The 12,953-nt window shown below is 39.0% G+C and overlaps 1 protein-coding gene and 1 long non-coding RNA gene across 2 annotated transcripts; one reads left to right on the top strand and one right to left on the bottom strand.

Annotated features, from left to right (window-relative positions):
* Positions 1 to 274: 274 nt before the first annotated feature.
* Positions 275 to 11,340, top strand: LOC111436730. Its single transcript, XR_002709318.1, has 3 exons — positions 275 to 367; positions 8,310 to 8,312; positions 11,330 to 11,340. It is a non-coding gene; the product is annotated as an uncharacterized LOC111436730 (long non-coding RNA).
* LOC111436729 (ras-related protein Rab7-like) lies at positions 2,093 to 7,479 on the bottom strand. Its single transcript, XM_023074443.1, has 8 exons — positions 7,206 to 7,479; positions 6,984 to 7,122; positions 6,854 to 6,880; positions 6,364 to 6,463; positions 6,108 to 6,254; positions 5,110 to 5,190; positions 4,883 to 5,028; positions 2,093 to 2,594 (listed from the first exon to the last, which is right to left on the bottom strand). Exons 2-8 carry the CDS (start codon positions 7,034 to 7,036, stop codon positions 2,531 to 2,533), a joined length of 618 nt encoding a protein of 205 aa, XP_022930211.1. The 5' UTR covers positions 7,037 to 7,122; positions 7,206 to 7,479; the 3' UTR covers positions 2,093 to 2,530.
* Positions 11,341 to 12,953: the final 1,613 nt, after the last annotated feature.

Genomic DNA, 12,953 nt, shown 5'->3' with positions numbered 1-12,953 from the left:
TACGTTGTGCACCGCAGCAAGTGTGGGTGGCAACGCTAGTCTATAGGCCACGGGCCCTATCCTTTCTAGGGCTTCAAAGGGTCCCACGAATCTCGGGCTCAGCTTGCCCTTCTTCCCAAATCTCAGCACTCCTCTCATGGTGGCTACTTTTAGGAAGACGTGATCACCCACTGCAAACTCGAGGTCTTTCCTACGAGAATCTGCATAACTCTTCTGCCGACTTTGTGCAAAGAGTATCCTCTGTTTGATTTTCTGTACCGCTGCGTTGGTACCAACTCCGGCCCCAACAGCTATTTCTTGCCTACCTCCTCCCAGAATATAGGGGTTCTGCACCTCCGCCCATATAGAGCTTCGAATGGTGTCATTTGTATGGTTGCTTGGTAAGTATTGTTATAAGCAAACTCCATAAGGGTTAGGTGCTCATCCCAGCAACCTGCAAAGTCTATCACACATGCCCTCAACATACCCTCTAGAGTCTGATTATGCCTATCGGTTTGCCCATCGGTCTGAGGATGAAAAGCTGTACTGAACTTGAGTTGCGTTCCCAACGCCTTCTGTAACCCTTTCCAGAAGTTAAGTAAACTTAGCATCCTTATCAGACACAATGGTCACTGGCATGCCATGCAGGCGGACTATCTCCTTGACATACAACTGGTCTCAGTGGTCCACTCGGTAAGTAGCTCTGGCGGGCATAAGGTGGGCTGCCTTAGTCAATCTGTCCACAATGACCCAGATGACATTAAAGCCTCGTCGAGTCTTTGGTAGGCCCGTGATGAAATCCATGCTTATTTCCTCCCATTTCCACTATGGGATATTCAACGGTTGCAACAACCCTGCTGGTCGCTGTCTCGGGGCTTTACCTGCTAACAGGTCAAACACCGACTCACATACTTGAGGGTGGGTTGGACTGAAAATTGCGCTGGTTGAGCGGTGATGCCTCTAACCAAGATTTCTATTCCAGCCATCTATATCTCATCCTGTAGATACTTCTACCTCCTGATCAGGGCAGATGTGTGGGCTGTCTTTCTTCAAGGCATCTGCCACTACATTAGCTTTTCCTAGGTGGTAAAGTATTTCAATGTCATAGTCCTTAACTAGTTCTAACCACCTTCGCTGTCTCGTGTTGAGCTCTTTCTGTGTAAACAAATACTTGAGGCTCTTATGGTCCGTGTACACCTGAACTCTCTCCCCATACAGGTAGTGACGCCAGGTTTTCAATGCACATACCACGGCTGCTAGTCCCAGATCGTGGGTGGGGTAGTTGCGCTCATACTCTTTCAGATGTCTAGAGGCGTAGGCTCTTAGACCCATGCCCTAAACTTAGTCATGCCAATAGATTGGTAAATCCTCAAATGTCGAACAAAGGACTCCAAAAAGAAAAAGGAGTCAAGCTTCCTCGAAGGCAGTAAAAAATGACTAAGACTCCAAAGGAGTTGAGCCTCGATTAAGAGGAGGCGTGCTTTGTTGGAGGTGTTGGATAATGAAAGTCTCAAATCGGCTAATTTAGAGAATGGTCATGGGTTTATAAACAAAGAATACTGTCAGGTATGAGGCCTTTTGGGGAAACTCAAAGCAAAACCATGAAACAAAGAATACTGTTAGGTATGAGGCATTTTGGGGAAACTCAAAGCAAAACCATGAGAGCTTATGCTCAAAGTGGACAATATCATACTAGTGGACAATATCATACTATTGTGGAGAGTCGTGTTCGTCTAATAGACTAGTTTCCAACCATTAAGTGAGATGAAAATCTTTTTTTTTTTTTTTTTTTTTTTTTTTTTTTTTTTTTTTTTTTTTTTTTGGTTATTACGACTCTGTTTCGGTAGGAATTGAAGTCTTCCAACCATTGAGTGAGATGAAAAGAAGAGACTTCTTTTTATTTATTTATTATTATTATTATTATTTATTTATTTTTATTTTTTTGTTATTTCGACTCTATTGAGTGAGTGAAGTTTAGGTAATCAAATTTTTTAAACCCCACTAGAATTAACACTTTCAAGATTTTTTTTTTAATTTTAATTTTTATTTTTAAGACATGAACAGGATTAATGGTTTGCTCATAAGAGCTAATGGCACATACAATAAATCAGACTAAAAAAAACCAATGAATCCACTCTCAGTTCCTTAAAAAAAGTTCAAATAGAACAGGAATCACCGTAGTGTTCGTTCATCTCAAAAACGATTAACTGAAAAACACAGCGGTGCTGAGAATCCTCGAAATAATGGATCCTTCACACGAGATCCCACAAAGTTCTTTCGTACCTCACCAAAAAGGAAGCTAATTTCTTCAAAAAAAAAAAAAAAAAAAAAAAAAAAAAAAAAAAAAAAAAAAAAAAAAAAAAAGAAAAGAAAATAAAAGAAAAGAACAGAAAAGGATAATCTCAAGTCTCAGTGGTTGTTAGATCATGGAACAGAGGGTGTGCAATCAAGGATTAGTCATGAATCACAAAACCAAAGCAAAAATGTATAAAAAGAATTGGAACCAAAAGGATGGGAGTGTGATAGTTCCGAGTCCCCTCAGTTTCTGGATTCAGCACGCGCAACCACCTCTTTGCTCAGTCTCCACGACCGTTTCCGGGATTCCTTGGAAATATCTACAATTGCGTTCAAGAACGGTAAGGAGTTTGTATTTTTCGGTCTCGTAACAAATGAAGAACAAAAACACCAATAATAAAACACGCACATAGATTGCATAGCAACTATAACAACACAAGAAATGAAATTCTGCAGTAAAAATACACAATCAACTGATAAATGGAAATCAATTATGGAATCGAAAAAAAAAAAGTGTACGGCAAATTCTGTTGTATTAGCTTTAATTCTTACACATAAAGCCAATCACCATATTGAAGAACAATATTTCTTTACTAAATGAGTACGACTTTATGCACACTTCGACTAAATTCATTTGACAACCATCAAACTATAACATCGAGTTATCAAAAAACATGTAGGGGATAAAGTGATGGGTGAAGAAAAAAAAAAATGTATATATACTCGGTGCAGTTCTAGTTTGGAAAGGATTAGCAATTTCATGATCCGTATAGACTTGAAGAAACATAGCAATTGCTGGCATATGTTATGTTAAAGCCAGGGTCAAGCTAGGATTTTGACATGCTACAATGTCCTCGTTCAATTGTTACATCCCAAAAATAAAACTGGAAATTTAAATATATCGACATACCGAAAGAAAAAACTTAGATCGCATCTCAGAAGAGGAAGATATCCTAAGGATAACAACCAACTAAGCTAGCATATAGACTACATTATCTCCCCATACGAAACAACTCAACTTGAGAGTTTCATATTTAATCACCTCTACTTCACCAAGACAAGCTTGAAACTATTTGGGAGATTATTCACCATCTATCAGGGGCATTAAAAACCAAGTGCTTTCCATCTAATTTTTACCTAAATACCAACCATGTGTGGGAATGCAATTGTGAGTAGATATATGTTTGTATGTATGCATATAACATCAAGAGGTTATTTGGAAAGCTCTTTTGAAAAGAATTTGTGGAGGTGTATTTATCTCAATAACGACATTTTGCCTGAAAGACGGGGGTAGAGTTGGCCATAACTTTACCCTATCATTGTTGCCCTCGACTCCAAGGTTTACTAGTCTACCTTGACTTTGAGAGCACACTTGCCCAGTCCTAAAGACGGTTTAAAACGTGGTCATATAATTCTGATAACCACGTGCTACTGTTGGTTAGGAATCACGACTCTCCATAATGATATGATATTGTCCACTTTGAGCATAAGCTCTCATGGCTTTGCTTTGGGCTTCCCCAAAATGTCTCATATACCAATGGAGATGTATATACACCCATGATCATTCCCTAAATCAACCAATGTGGGACTCCCTCCCAACAATCCTTCCCTCAAACAAAGTACACTATAGAGCCTCTTCTAAGGCCTACGGAACCCTCGAACAGCCTCCCTTAATCGAGGCTCGACTCCTTCTCTGGAGTCTTCACTTTTGACTACACCTTCGAGGCTCACAACTTTTTTGTTCAACATTTGAGGATTCTATTGACATGACTAAGTTAAGGGCATGACTCTCATGCCATATTAGCAATCACAAATCTCCACAATGGTATGATATTGTCCACCTTGAGCATAAGCTCTCGTGGCTTTTCTTTGGGCTTCTCTAAAAGGCCTCATACCAATAGAGATGTATTCCTTACTTAAAAACCCACGATCATTCCCTAAATCAGCCAATGTGGGACTCCCTCCCAACAATCCTCAACACTGTTGTGCTTGGGCCTTTGCTTTGAAGTCGTTAGCAACTTGTCATCTCTTGGGCGATCCTTCACTTGGATCACCCCATCATGGTATAATGCGCCATTCACGCTCCTAGAAGTCCATAAATTGAATTTAGTATCTAAAGACTCCAACCCAAACCTGGCAGCCATGACGTCCATAGCCCTTTCAAGGTTGGTAAAATTTAATCTTGACATGCCAACTTACCCAAAACTCTTTAAGGGTAATGGTACGTTCGTAGAGTGCTTAATTCCTCTAGTGACCATTTCCTGAATGAACTAAACTATCTGAGACTAATACATGATCTGCATCAAGCAGGCTTGTCATACCCAAATCTAAGGTTGGACATCTCGCACTCTGTAACATCACCTCTCTGTCTTTCCAAGGTCAATAGACTATCTCATGACCCCTCCCCACCTCACCACCATATATAGACACTATAACTCAGATCCAACATCATCTTATAGGGTTAACGTTCACTATTTAACATCTTAGGACGTCATCACAACTGAATATCTTTCTGGGTAACCCAAATCATAATAAAAAAATTACCTCAATAAAAAAAAAAGTTATTCTGAGAACACACTAGTGAAAAAATTCACATTCAGAAACTTACATATCCTGCTCATGTTCATTGGCTAATGCAGTCTTGGCAATGCACAAAAATGCAGCATCGACGTTGTAGTCTTCTCTAGCTGATGTTTCAAAGTACGGAATATTTTCTTTTGATGCACACCATTCCCTAGCTTTCTTCTCAGAAACCTACAGAAATAATAATCAGGTCAACATGAAAAGAAAAGGCAAAGTTCAACTTGGCCAGGTCCAGACATCCTTATTCCTTACCACTCGACTATTCCCACCATCAATGTCAATCTTATTTCCAAGCAATATAAATGGGAACGTCCTAGGGTCAGGTGGATTTGCCTGAAAGACATAGGATCAATACTAATTTAGACTCATAAAAAAAAACATACTCAGACTAGCACACATACTAAACACATGCAGAGAACCAAGAGAGCACGGGTGCATAAGTGTCTTTCTTTTATTTGTCTAACGCACATGTGCCTGCAATACTCTTTGTGAGCAAAATCTTTTTTCTGACATATCATTGTCCACTACAACGGTATTTCGATCACAATTTTCAAAAACATCTTACCTTAGCAACACAAATCAAGAATTGCGGAGTAATGCAAATAAAACAACAGTTCTTCGATGAGAAAGAAAAAAAATAATAATAAAAAGAGGCAGGGTATAACCTTGCGAAGTTCAAGAAACGGGCACACGCCAGCAATAGAGAAAGCTACTGAATAAAAAGCCAAAACAATATCTACAAGGCAGGCACAAATGACCTCGTAGGCAGTTGCTCCTCAACTTAAGGTACTTTTTGAATACAAAAAGATCTTTAGAGGTGTTTTAGACAAAGCTTTAGAGGAACCATATGCTAGCTTATTAAATAAGTACCTAAACAACAATCACAGAACAACAAAATAAATAAATCTAACAAAATGAAGAATTATAAAAGAAAATTAAACTAATAGATCAATCTAATTGAACCAGTCGTTCCTATACATGCAACCCGTCCTACGAACGAAAAAGCTGCTTCCCCTTGTCTGGAATCATTACTGTACAACTATTTCCCAAAGAATGACATGAAAAAAAACCTAGAGGTATAATCCTATTGGACAAGACTGGACAAACTTCGGTGGTATTCGATCATCAGTAGGAAAATGATTTCATATATAGAAAATAATAATAATGCAAAACAATCAAAGAATTCTTCCTCACACCAGCTGTACAAGATCCTAGTAACAGAGTAAAACTTAAGAACTGAATTGATCCACCTGTCTAAGAAACTCATCGTGCCAATTGTCGAGTGTGTCAAATGACTTCATCACGTTAACATCATAGACTAGAACACAGCAATCAGCCCCTCTATAGAAAGCAACTCCAAGACTTTGAAATCTTTCTTGTCCGGCTGTATCCCATATCTAGCAATGCAAATATCAATGATTTAGCATAAACATGAGTACATAATAGTTCCAAAATCGACAGTCTACACAGCATCGACATGCCAACGATTTTAAGTAGAACACGCACTTGAAGTGTGACAAGCCTGTCGTCAATTTGAAGTTCCTTGGTGACAAAATCTGCACCAATTGTAGCTTTATATTGCTGACTGAACTTCTTGTGCACGTATCTGATCAGCTAGTTAATGACCCATATTCCAGTTCAACAGGAATGATTACTCATCATCGATTCTAATGGGCCAAAATCTCTATAAACACAACATACTAGAAATACACGAGGAAACATGAAAAAATGGTCAAACGACATGAAATCCAAATTTTAGAAAAGAAAAGAAAAGAGAATGTCATCCAAATTATCCAACCCTCCCATCAAGTCGATAATCCAACAAAACAAGAGATTAATCACATTATTCCAACATGAACTGAAGCAAGAGGCATACGTATTTCAGATAACATGAAGGGGCAAACTAAGAGAAATGAACCGTGAATTCCAAGATCGCATATAAACGCTCAAAACGCGGATCAATATCATAATCAACAACCAATTTTCAGAAGGATACTGGTTCATCAACGACGTCTTGCCAACCCTGAAACAAAAACCAAACAACATTGAGAAACCGAAATTCAAAATTAACGAAAGCGCGTACAAAAGTAAGCAACAGAGGAACCCTAGAAGATGATTGCACATACCCACTGTCACCAAGAACGATGACCTTGAGCAAAGTCCGTCTACGGAGAGACATAGCGACAAAATCAATAAATCAATTCGGACTTGTAAGCTTCGGATTCAAATAGCGCAAAATTTCACCCTTAAATCTCGTTTCGCAACCTGGATGATGGGAGACGCATAAATCAAAAACGTAACTGATTCGAATTAGAGAAATTAAATTGTAGATTCGGAATTCAGAGTACCTTTTCATGGAGATAAACAAAGGGAGATGGAGATGGAGATGGAGAAGGAGAATAATAAATGGGAATTGAATCTCGGGAACATGGTAGTTGGGTAGAATGAGAATCCACGGACGGTGGTTCGTGCCGAACTCTCTTCGTAAAAGGCACTCTGAAATTCTTAAATTCGAAGAACTAAACGACACCTACGTGAGTTTTGATGTGCCTCTCCATTTATCCTTCTCACAAGTTCCATTCCAAGTGACAGATTTTAGGCTTTATTTTTTTGCCACATACGCAATGCTTTTTTGTACATTCCATCCCGATTACTTTAAGATTTGTGTCGATTTGAACCAAAAAAAAAATTATGGATGGACCAAAAATTTAGACCAAAATAAAATTCGATCCCACTTTAAAAATCAACTTTCGATAATCCTTCGCTCCGGATTCATATACATGTAAAATTACATTATTCATCTGTTTTCATACTCTAATTCTTGCCCTTGCTTTCACTCCCGACACTTGTGTTCTCACTTTTTAGCTCTAATTCACACTCCCGCTCCCACTCTCAGTAGCTAGCACAATGTTTTTGAACAATTTCTTTATTTTCTCACCCGATTGGAATATCGTTCGAGAATGATATCTCATAAGTAAATTTAATAGAGTTCGATATCAATTATACAAATAAACAACTTGCGGTAATAACTAAGAAGTCACGTCGTTATTGACAATGAAGAACATGATCATATTAGTGAGAAGTTAAGTTGTACCTACCACCCATTAAGCTATTTAAGCTGAACTCCCAACAAATAAAAAGGTATACATGTCAACTTTGAAATATTGATCCATCGATTCGAACCACGATCCAAAGCATTATCAACTCAGCACTCGAATTATGAACCAAACATTATCAACTCTACGTTCGAAATCAGGACATAGTTTGACTCAATATTCAAGTAGTTTTTATTCACCTGAGTTGTTTGATTACCTACGACGTTGCATTGTGTTTTTTCCCTTGTTGAAGTTGCCTGAGAAGATGTATACTATGTACAAATGATCTAAAGAGAGACTAAGAGAGAACCAAAGTGCGGATAAGAGAGGGAGTCACATGTTGTCGGTCAAGGTGAGGAAGTGTTTGAGAGTTGCGCGATTACAGAGGGAGTCATTCTGGAGCATTTGTTCGTCCTTGTATTTCGTTTTATAATTGTATCCCGAACCCATTTTTCCCGTTTGTAATAAATTTGAACAATACCATCTTGTAGTTGGATTTGGTTTTTTGGTATTGTTTGCTTTAATTTGATTTAAATTTTATCATATTTTTATCTTTTATTTTATTTTATTCTACTTTTGTCTTTGTCTTTGTCTTTTGCGTTATGATCTGAGATTCGAAACATCCAAAATCGAGTTGTGACAGATTGATATTAGAGCACTTGGGTTTTAGGACCTATAGACTTTTATTTTAGGTAAAGAGTTGTACATCTCTATGACTCAGCTCGACCACACACCCCCCACAACTAGGTATGTAGTCTATCCCTCTTAAGTAGTGTATATTATTTTATAAGTTCTATATGATCTTGATTATGATTTGGGTTACTTAGAAAGATATTCAGTTATTGTCACGACCCAATATTTTACTATAGATCGTGACTAGCGACAAGACACAAATGCATGAAGTGTTTTAAATATGAAGTAGGGAAAATCCTTAAATTCAAATAAAGTTTTTAAACAACAAACAGACAAAACAAAATAAATTTCGAAATGATGCAAATACAAAATAAAGACTAGATTGACGTCCCGGGACAACCCGTTCCTCTGTGACAAACCCCGCCTCCATCACGCCCGCCCTTGACCGACGCCTCGCGCTCCTGAAAAAAAGGAAAACATAGCAAGGATGAGTATAAAAATTATACTCAGTAAGCCACCTACTTGTAGGCTCTCTTCGCATCTTAATTTAATAGAATTCCCACGGTTTCCTACTCGGTTCTAGGACGTTTGGTTCTAATCTTAGTCCCTTGGGGCTTGCCCCTTGGGTTTCAGCGGCTCATCGTCCTTTCATTAAACGCCTAGAGGTTTCTTACGCCTACCTAATGTGGTCGGTATCTCTCTATAAGGTGCTACCTCTACATGGCTGTCTGGGACTACATGGTATCTAGCCTAGGGGTGTGTTGAATACCCCTACGCCCATATAGTCCCCCTATGGGGGGCGTGACCCAACCCGTTCCCATGCAGCTAATGGGCTGTACGACGTGGGGACACATTTCTCATGCGAAATGGCTAAGAGCAGTAAGGACTGATTAGGGACCCTTGGTCCTCCCACGAAGCTATAGATACCGTTCTCACGCTAGCAATCTATGAACACTCCGAGGTACCCTCTTGTCGTGGTAAACCGCTAAGTCCCTAGGGGAAAATTAAACTGGCTGGAGCGACATATCGCTCCTAACAATAGTTCCCTAAGCTTATCATAGAAATGGGCTCTAGCAATTAACAGAGTGTGCATGCAATCGTCTTCTAACCTCGTACTATATAATTTATGCAAACTAGGCATACCGGCTCAACGGGGCAATGACCTCCACCAAGCACCCAGAGCACGAAGTTTGCGCTCAACGGGGCGAATTCGTCCATCAAGCACCCGGAACACGGAATACACAATTCCAACATAAATTAAATGCATGCATACATACAGCGGAAGCATAAAGCATACAACGACACTGATGTAATTCACCCAATACAATCATATCAAATACTCTGACATATAATTTACATGGAGAGCTAATCTGAAGTAAAACTACTAGCATGCATGCAATCCAAGCGAATCCTACAAGTACTTCTAACTAAATACCGAGTGGTGACTTACCTGGTTGACGCGTGCCTTTTTCTAGCGTTTCTTTGCCCGTGAGGTGTCCAAAAATACTGATTTCTTTAAATTAGGTCCCTATTCATGTAAAAACTGTATTAGAACTGGAACCAGGACAAAAATCGGGCAAACAGAAAGCAACCAGGCCAAATTGGTCGTCCCACGTGCGCTCACGCGCCAGTAGCGCGCTGGGAGTGCGTGGTCACGCGCGCCCGCCTCCGCGTAGTCGCGGGTCGGCCGGTCTGGTCGGCTCGGCTCGCGTCGCGATCGGCCCGGCTTGCAGGTGACACGTGTCGACGCCTCGCTGAAGCTGCGTTGCTCCAGCCGATGGTCGACGCATGTCCGGCGCTCGCCGGCCGACACTTTTTTTTTTCTTTCTTCTTTCTTCTCTGCCCTCTGAAAATTGAAACATAGTCCTCTTTTCCGATTTTCATATCTTTCGATTCGTTGATCGGATCAACATGATTCCTTCGACAAAGTTTTAGATCGTGTTACGGGCTACGTCCTCGTATTTTTTTTTGTAATTTTTTGCTTGACTACCAAACGAGTTAAGAACGTCGGAAGTTCACTCACCATTCTCAGACGACTCTCAGATCTCCGCCTTCGGGTTGAGGTTTCGGCCAACTTCTTCACAGACCGTGAGTGAGTTGTTCCTAGGTGAATATTACAGCATTTTAGGATCGATTCACAGAGGGAAAACTCGGATATGAGAAATATTGTTCAGAATCTTACCTCGCGAAGTGTTCTTGGGTCTTGACGGAGCGTCGGCCTCGCTAGCCTCTCGATCCTTGTACGAGTCTCGTCTGAGGATGGATTCCGGCGGTGGTCCGTTAATCTTCCAGGCTGACTTCTCTCCAATTTTTCTCTATCTCTTTCTTTCTTTTGCAGGGATTTGACGAGGTTCTCCTTGGACCTCTATTAGGACTGGAGGGGCAAAATGACATTTTTGCCCCTTAGTTGACTTAGCCCCGCCTTTTTTTTTTCTCTTTTTCTTTTTCTCTTGCATTACAGTTATGATGACATCTAAGATGTTAATAGTGAACATTAATCCTATAAGATGATGTTGGATTTGAGTTATACTATTTAGATACAGTGATGAGGTAGATAGAGGTCATGAGCTAGTGGATCGACCTTAGGAAGATAGAGAGCTGTCGTCACAAAGTGCGAGACGTCCAACCCTTAGATTAGGGCATGAGATACCTTAAGGCTCGGTACCAGATTAGGAGGTATCTATGATCCAACCTCCCGTGACTATAACTCCAGAAGACAAGCATGCTTCATGCAGATCATGTAGTAGCCTCATAAAGTATAGTTCACTCAAGCAAGGTCTACCAAAGGAATTAAACACTCCTTAAGCAGATAAATACCTTTAGAGAATTCTTGATAAGTTAGCATGTTAAGAAATAAAATCCACCAATCTTGAGGTCATGGCTACAAGGTTTGGATTCGAGTTTTAGAGATTAAGTTCAAGTTATAGACTTCTAGGAGTGTGAAGGGCGGATTATACCATGATGGGGTGATCCAAGTGAAGGATCGCCCAAGAGATGACAAGTTGCTACGGACCTCAGAGGAAAGGTACAAGCACAACATTAGCACGTGGGTATCAAGATTATTTGACCATGTTTTAGGGCGTCTTTAAGATTGGACAAGTGTGCTCACAAAGTCAAGGTAGACTAGTGAACCTTGGAGTCGAGGGCAACAATTATAGTGTAAGTATGTGTTGGAACTTATGCCCTAAAGTCTCGTAATCAATTATTTAGTTTTTAACAATAATTTTTAATATTTTATTTATAATTTAATTGTCAAACATCGTAGGAAAAATCCAAGATTAATAATGCAATCTTGAAAAATATGTGGTTGACATATAAGAGGATTGTGTTCAAGTAATAACCGAAAGGGTCTATAGTATATGGATAAGATTGGGTGTCTTATCCTGATACTATTGATACGACCCACTTTGTAACCGTTACAAATGATTTGATCCAAATCGTTCATGTGGTGACATGTGAGTGGGAGTATCCTATGCAATGAGAGTTTGTATAAAACTGGACTAAGAAATATTTAATATCTCTTTATAATCCGTTAATTGAGAAAATTAATATTTCACATGATGACCATGTGATCTTAATCTTGAGTGAATTATGAACTCCTGCCTATGAGGGTTTGTCCTTTGATTTGTATGGGTGAAAATGGCTCTTGTAGCCGATTCAATATGTCTACCATTTTGGGGACTTTACCAAATGATAACATAATATCATGAGATGGAATTTGCTCCTTTTTATTATAAGGAAAGCAAATTAATTGTTTTCTTAAATACTTATTTTGGGACTTAAACAATGGGGTCCAACCCTCTCATCGGCCCGAAAGGGACTTGGTTTATGGTTGGATCATAAACAAATTGTTTATTAGAGAATTAGTGGTACTTAAGGTGAAAACTGTAATTATATGGGTAAAACAAACTTTTGATCCAGTTGTAATTATGAACAACTCGTGAAGGATTGACTTGCTTGTAATGATTATATCAATGGACATAACTTGTCCGTGCATAAGAGTGCAACTCTAAGTCTAGAGTGGAATGACCTATAGTTAATGAATTAAAATTGATTAATTAAAAGTTTAATTAATTAATTTTATATCATTAATTTATTAAACTCTTGATCTTATATTCGAGTCATAGCAAGGAAGATCTTGTAGAATGTGAAAGAACTTCTACATTGAATTGATATGAACCAAGAGACATCAATCATACAATATGCTTCAATGAAGATGTGAAGAAAAGGTTGTCAAAATTATCAAAAGATGTTTCAATTCATGCTACATTGAAGAAGAATAAAGTTTGCTTGTTGTAAATTTTGGGTGGGTTATAATTTAGAGTTATTGTGTTTTAAGACTTTTTATTTAATTTCGGTTATATTTAC

Source organism: Cucurbita moschata, unplaced genomic scaffold, assembly GCF_002738365.1.
Source record: "Cucurbita moschata cultivar Rifu unplaced genomic scaffold, Cmos_1.0 Cmo_Scf00059, whole genome shotgun sequence".
NCBI classification, from domain to species: domain Eukaryota; kingdom Viridiplantae; phylum Streptophyta; class Magnoliopsida; order Cucurbitales; family Cucurbitaceae; genus Cucurbita; species Cucurbita moschata.
This window is presented reverse-complemented; position numbering and strand designations above follow the sequence as displayed.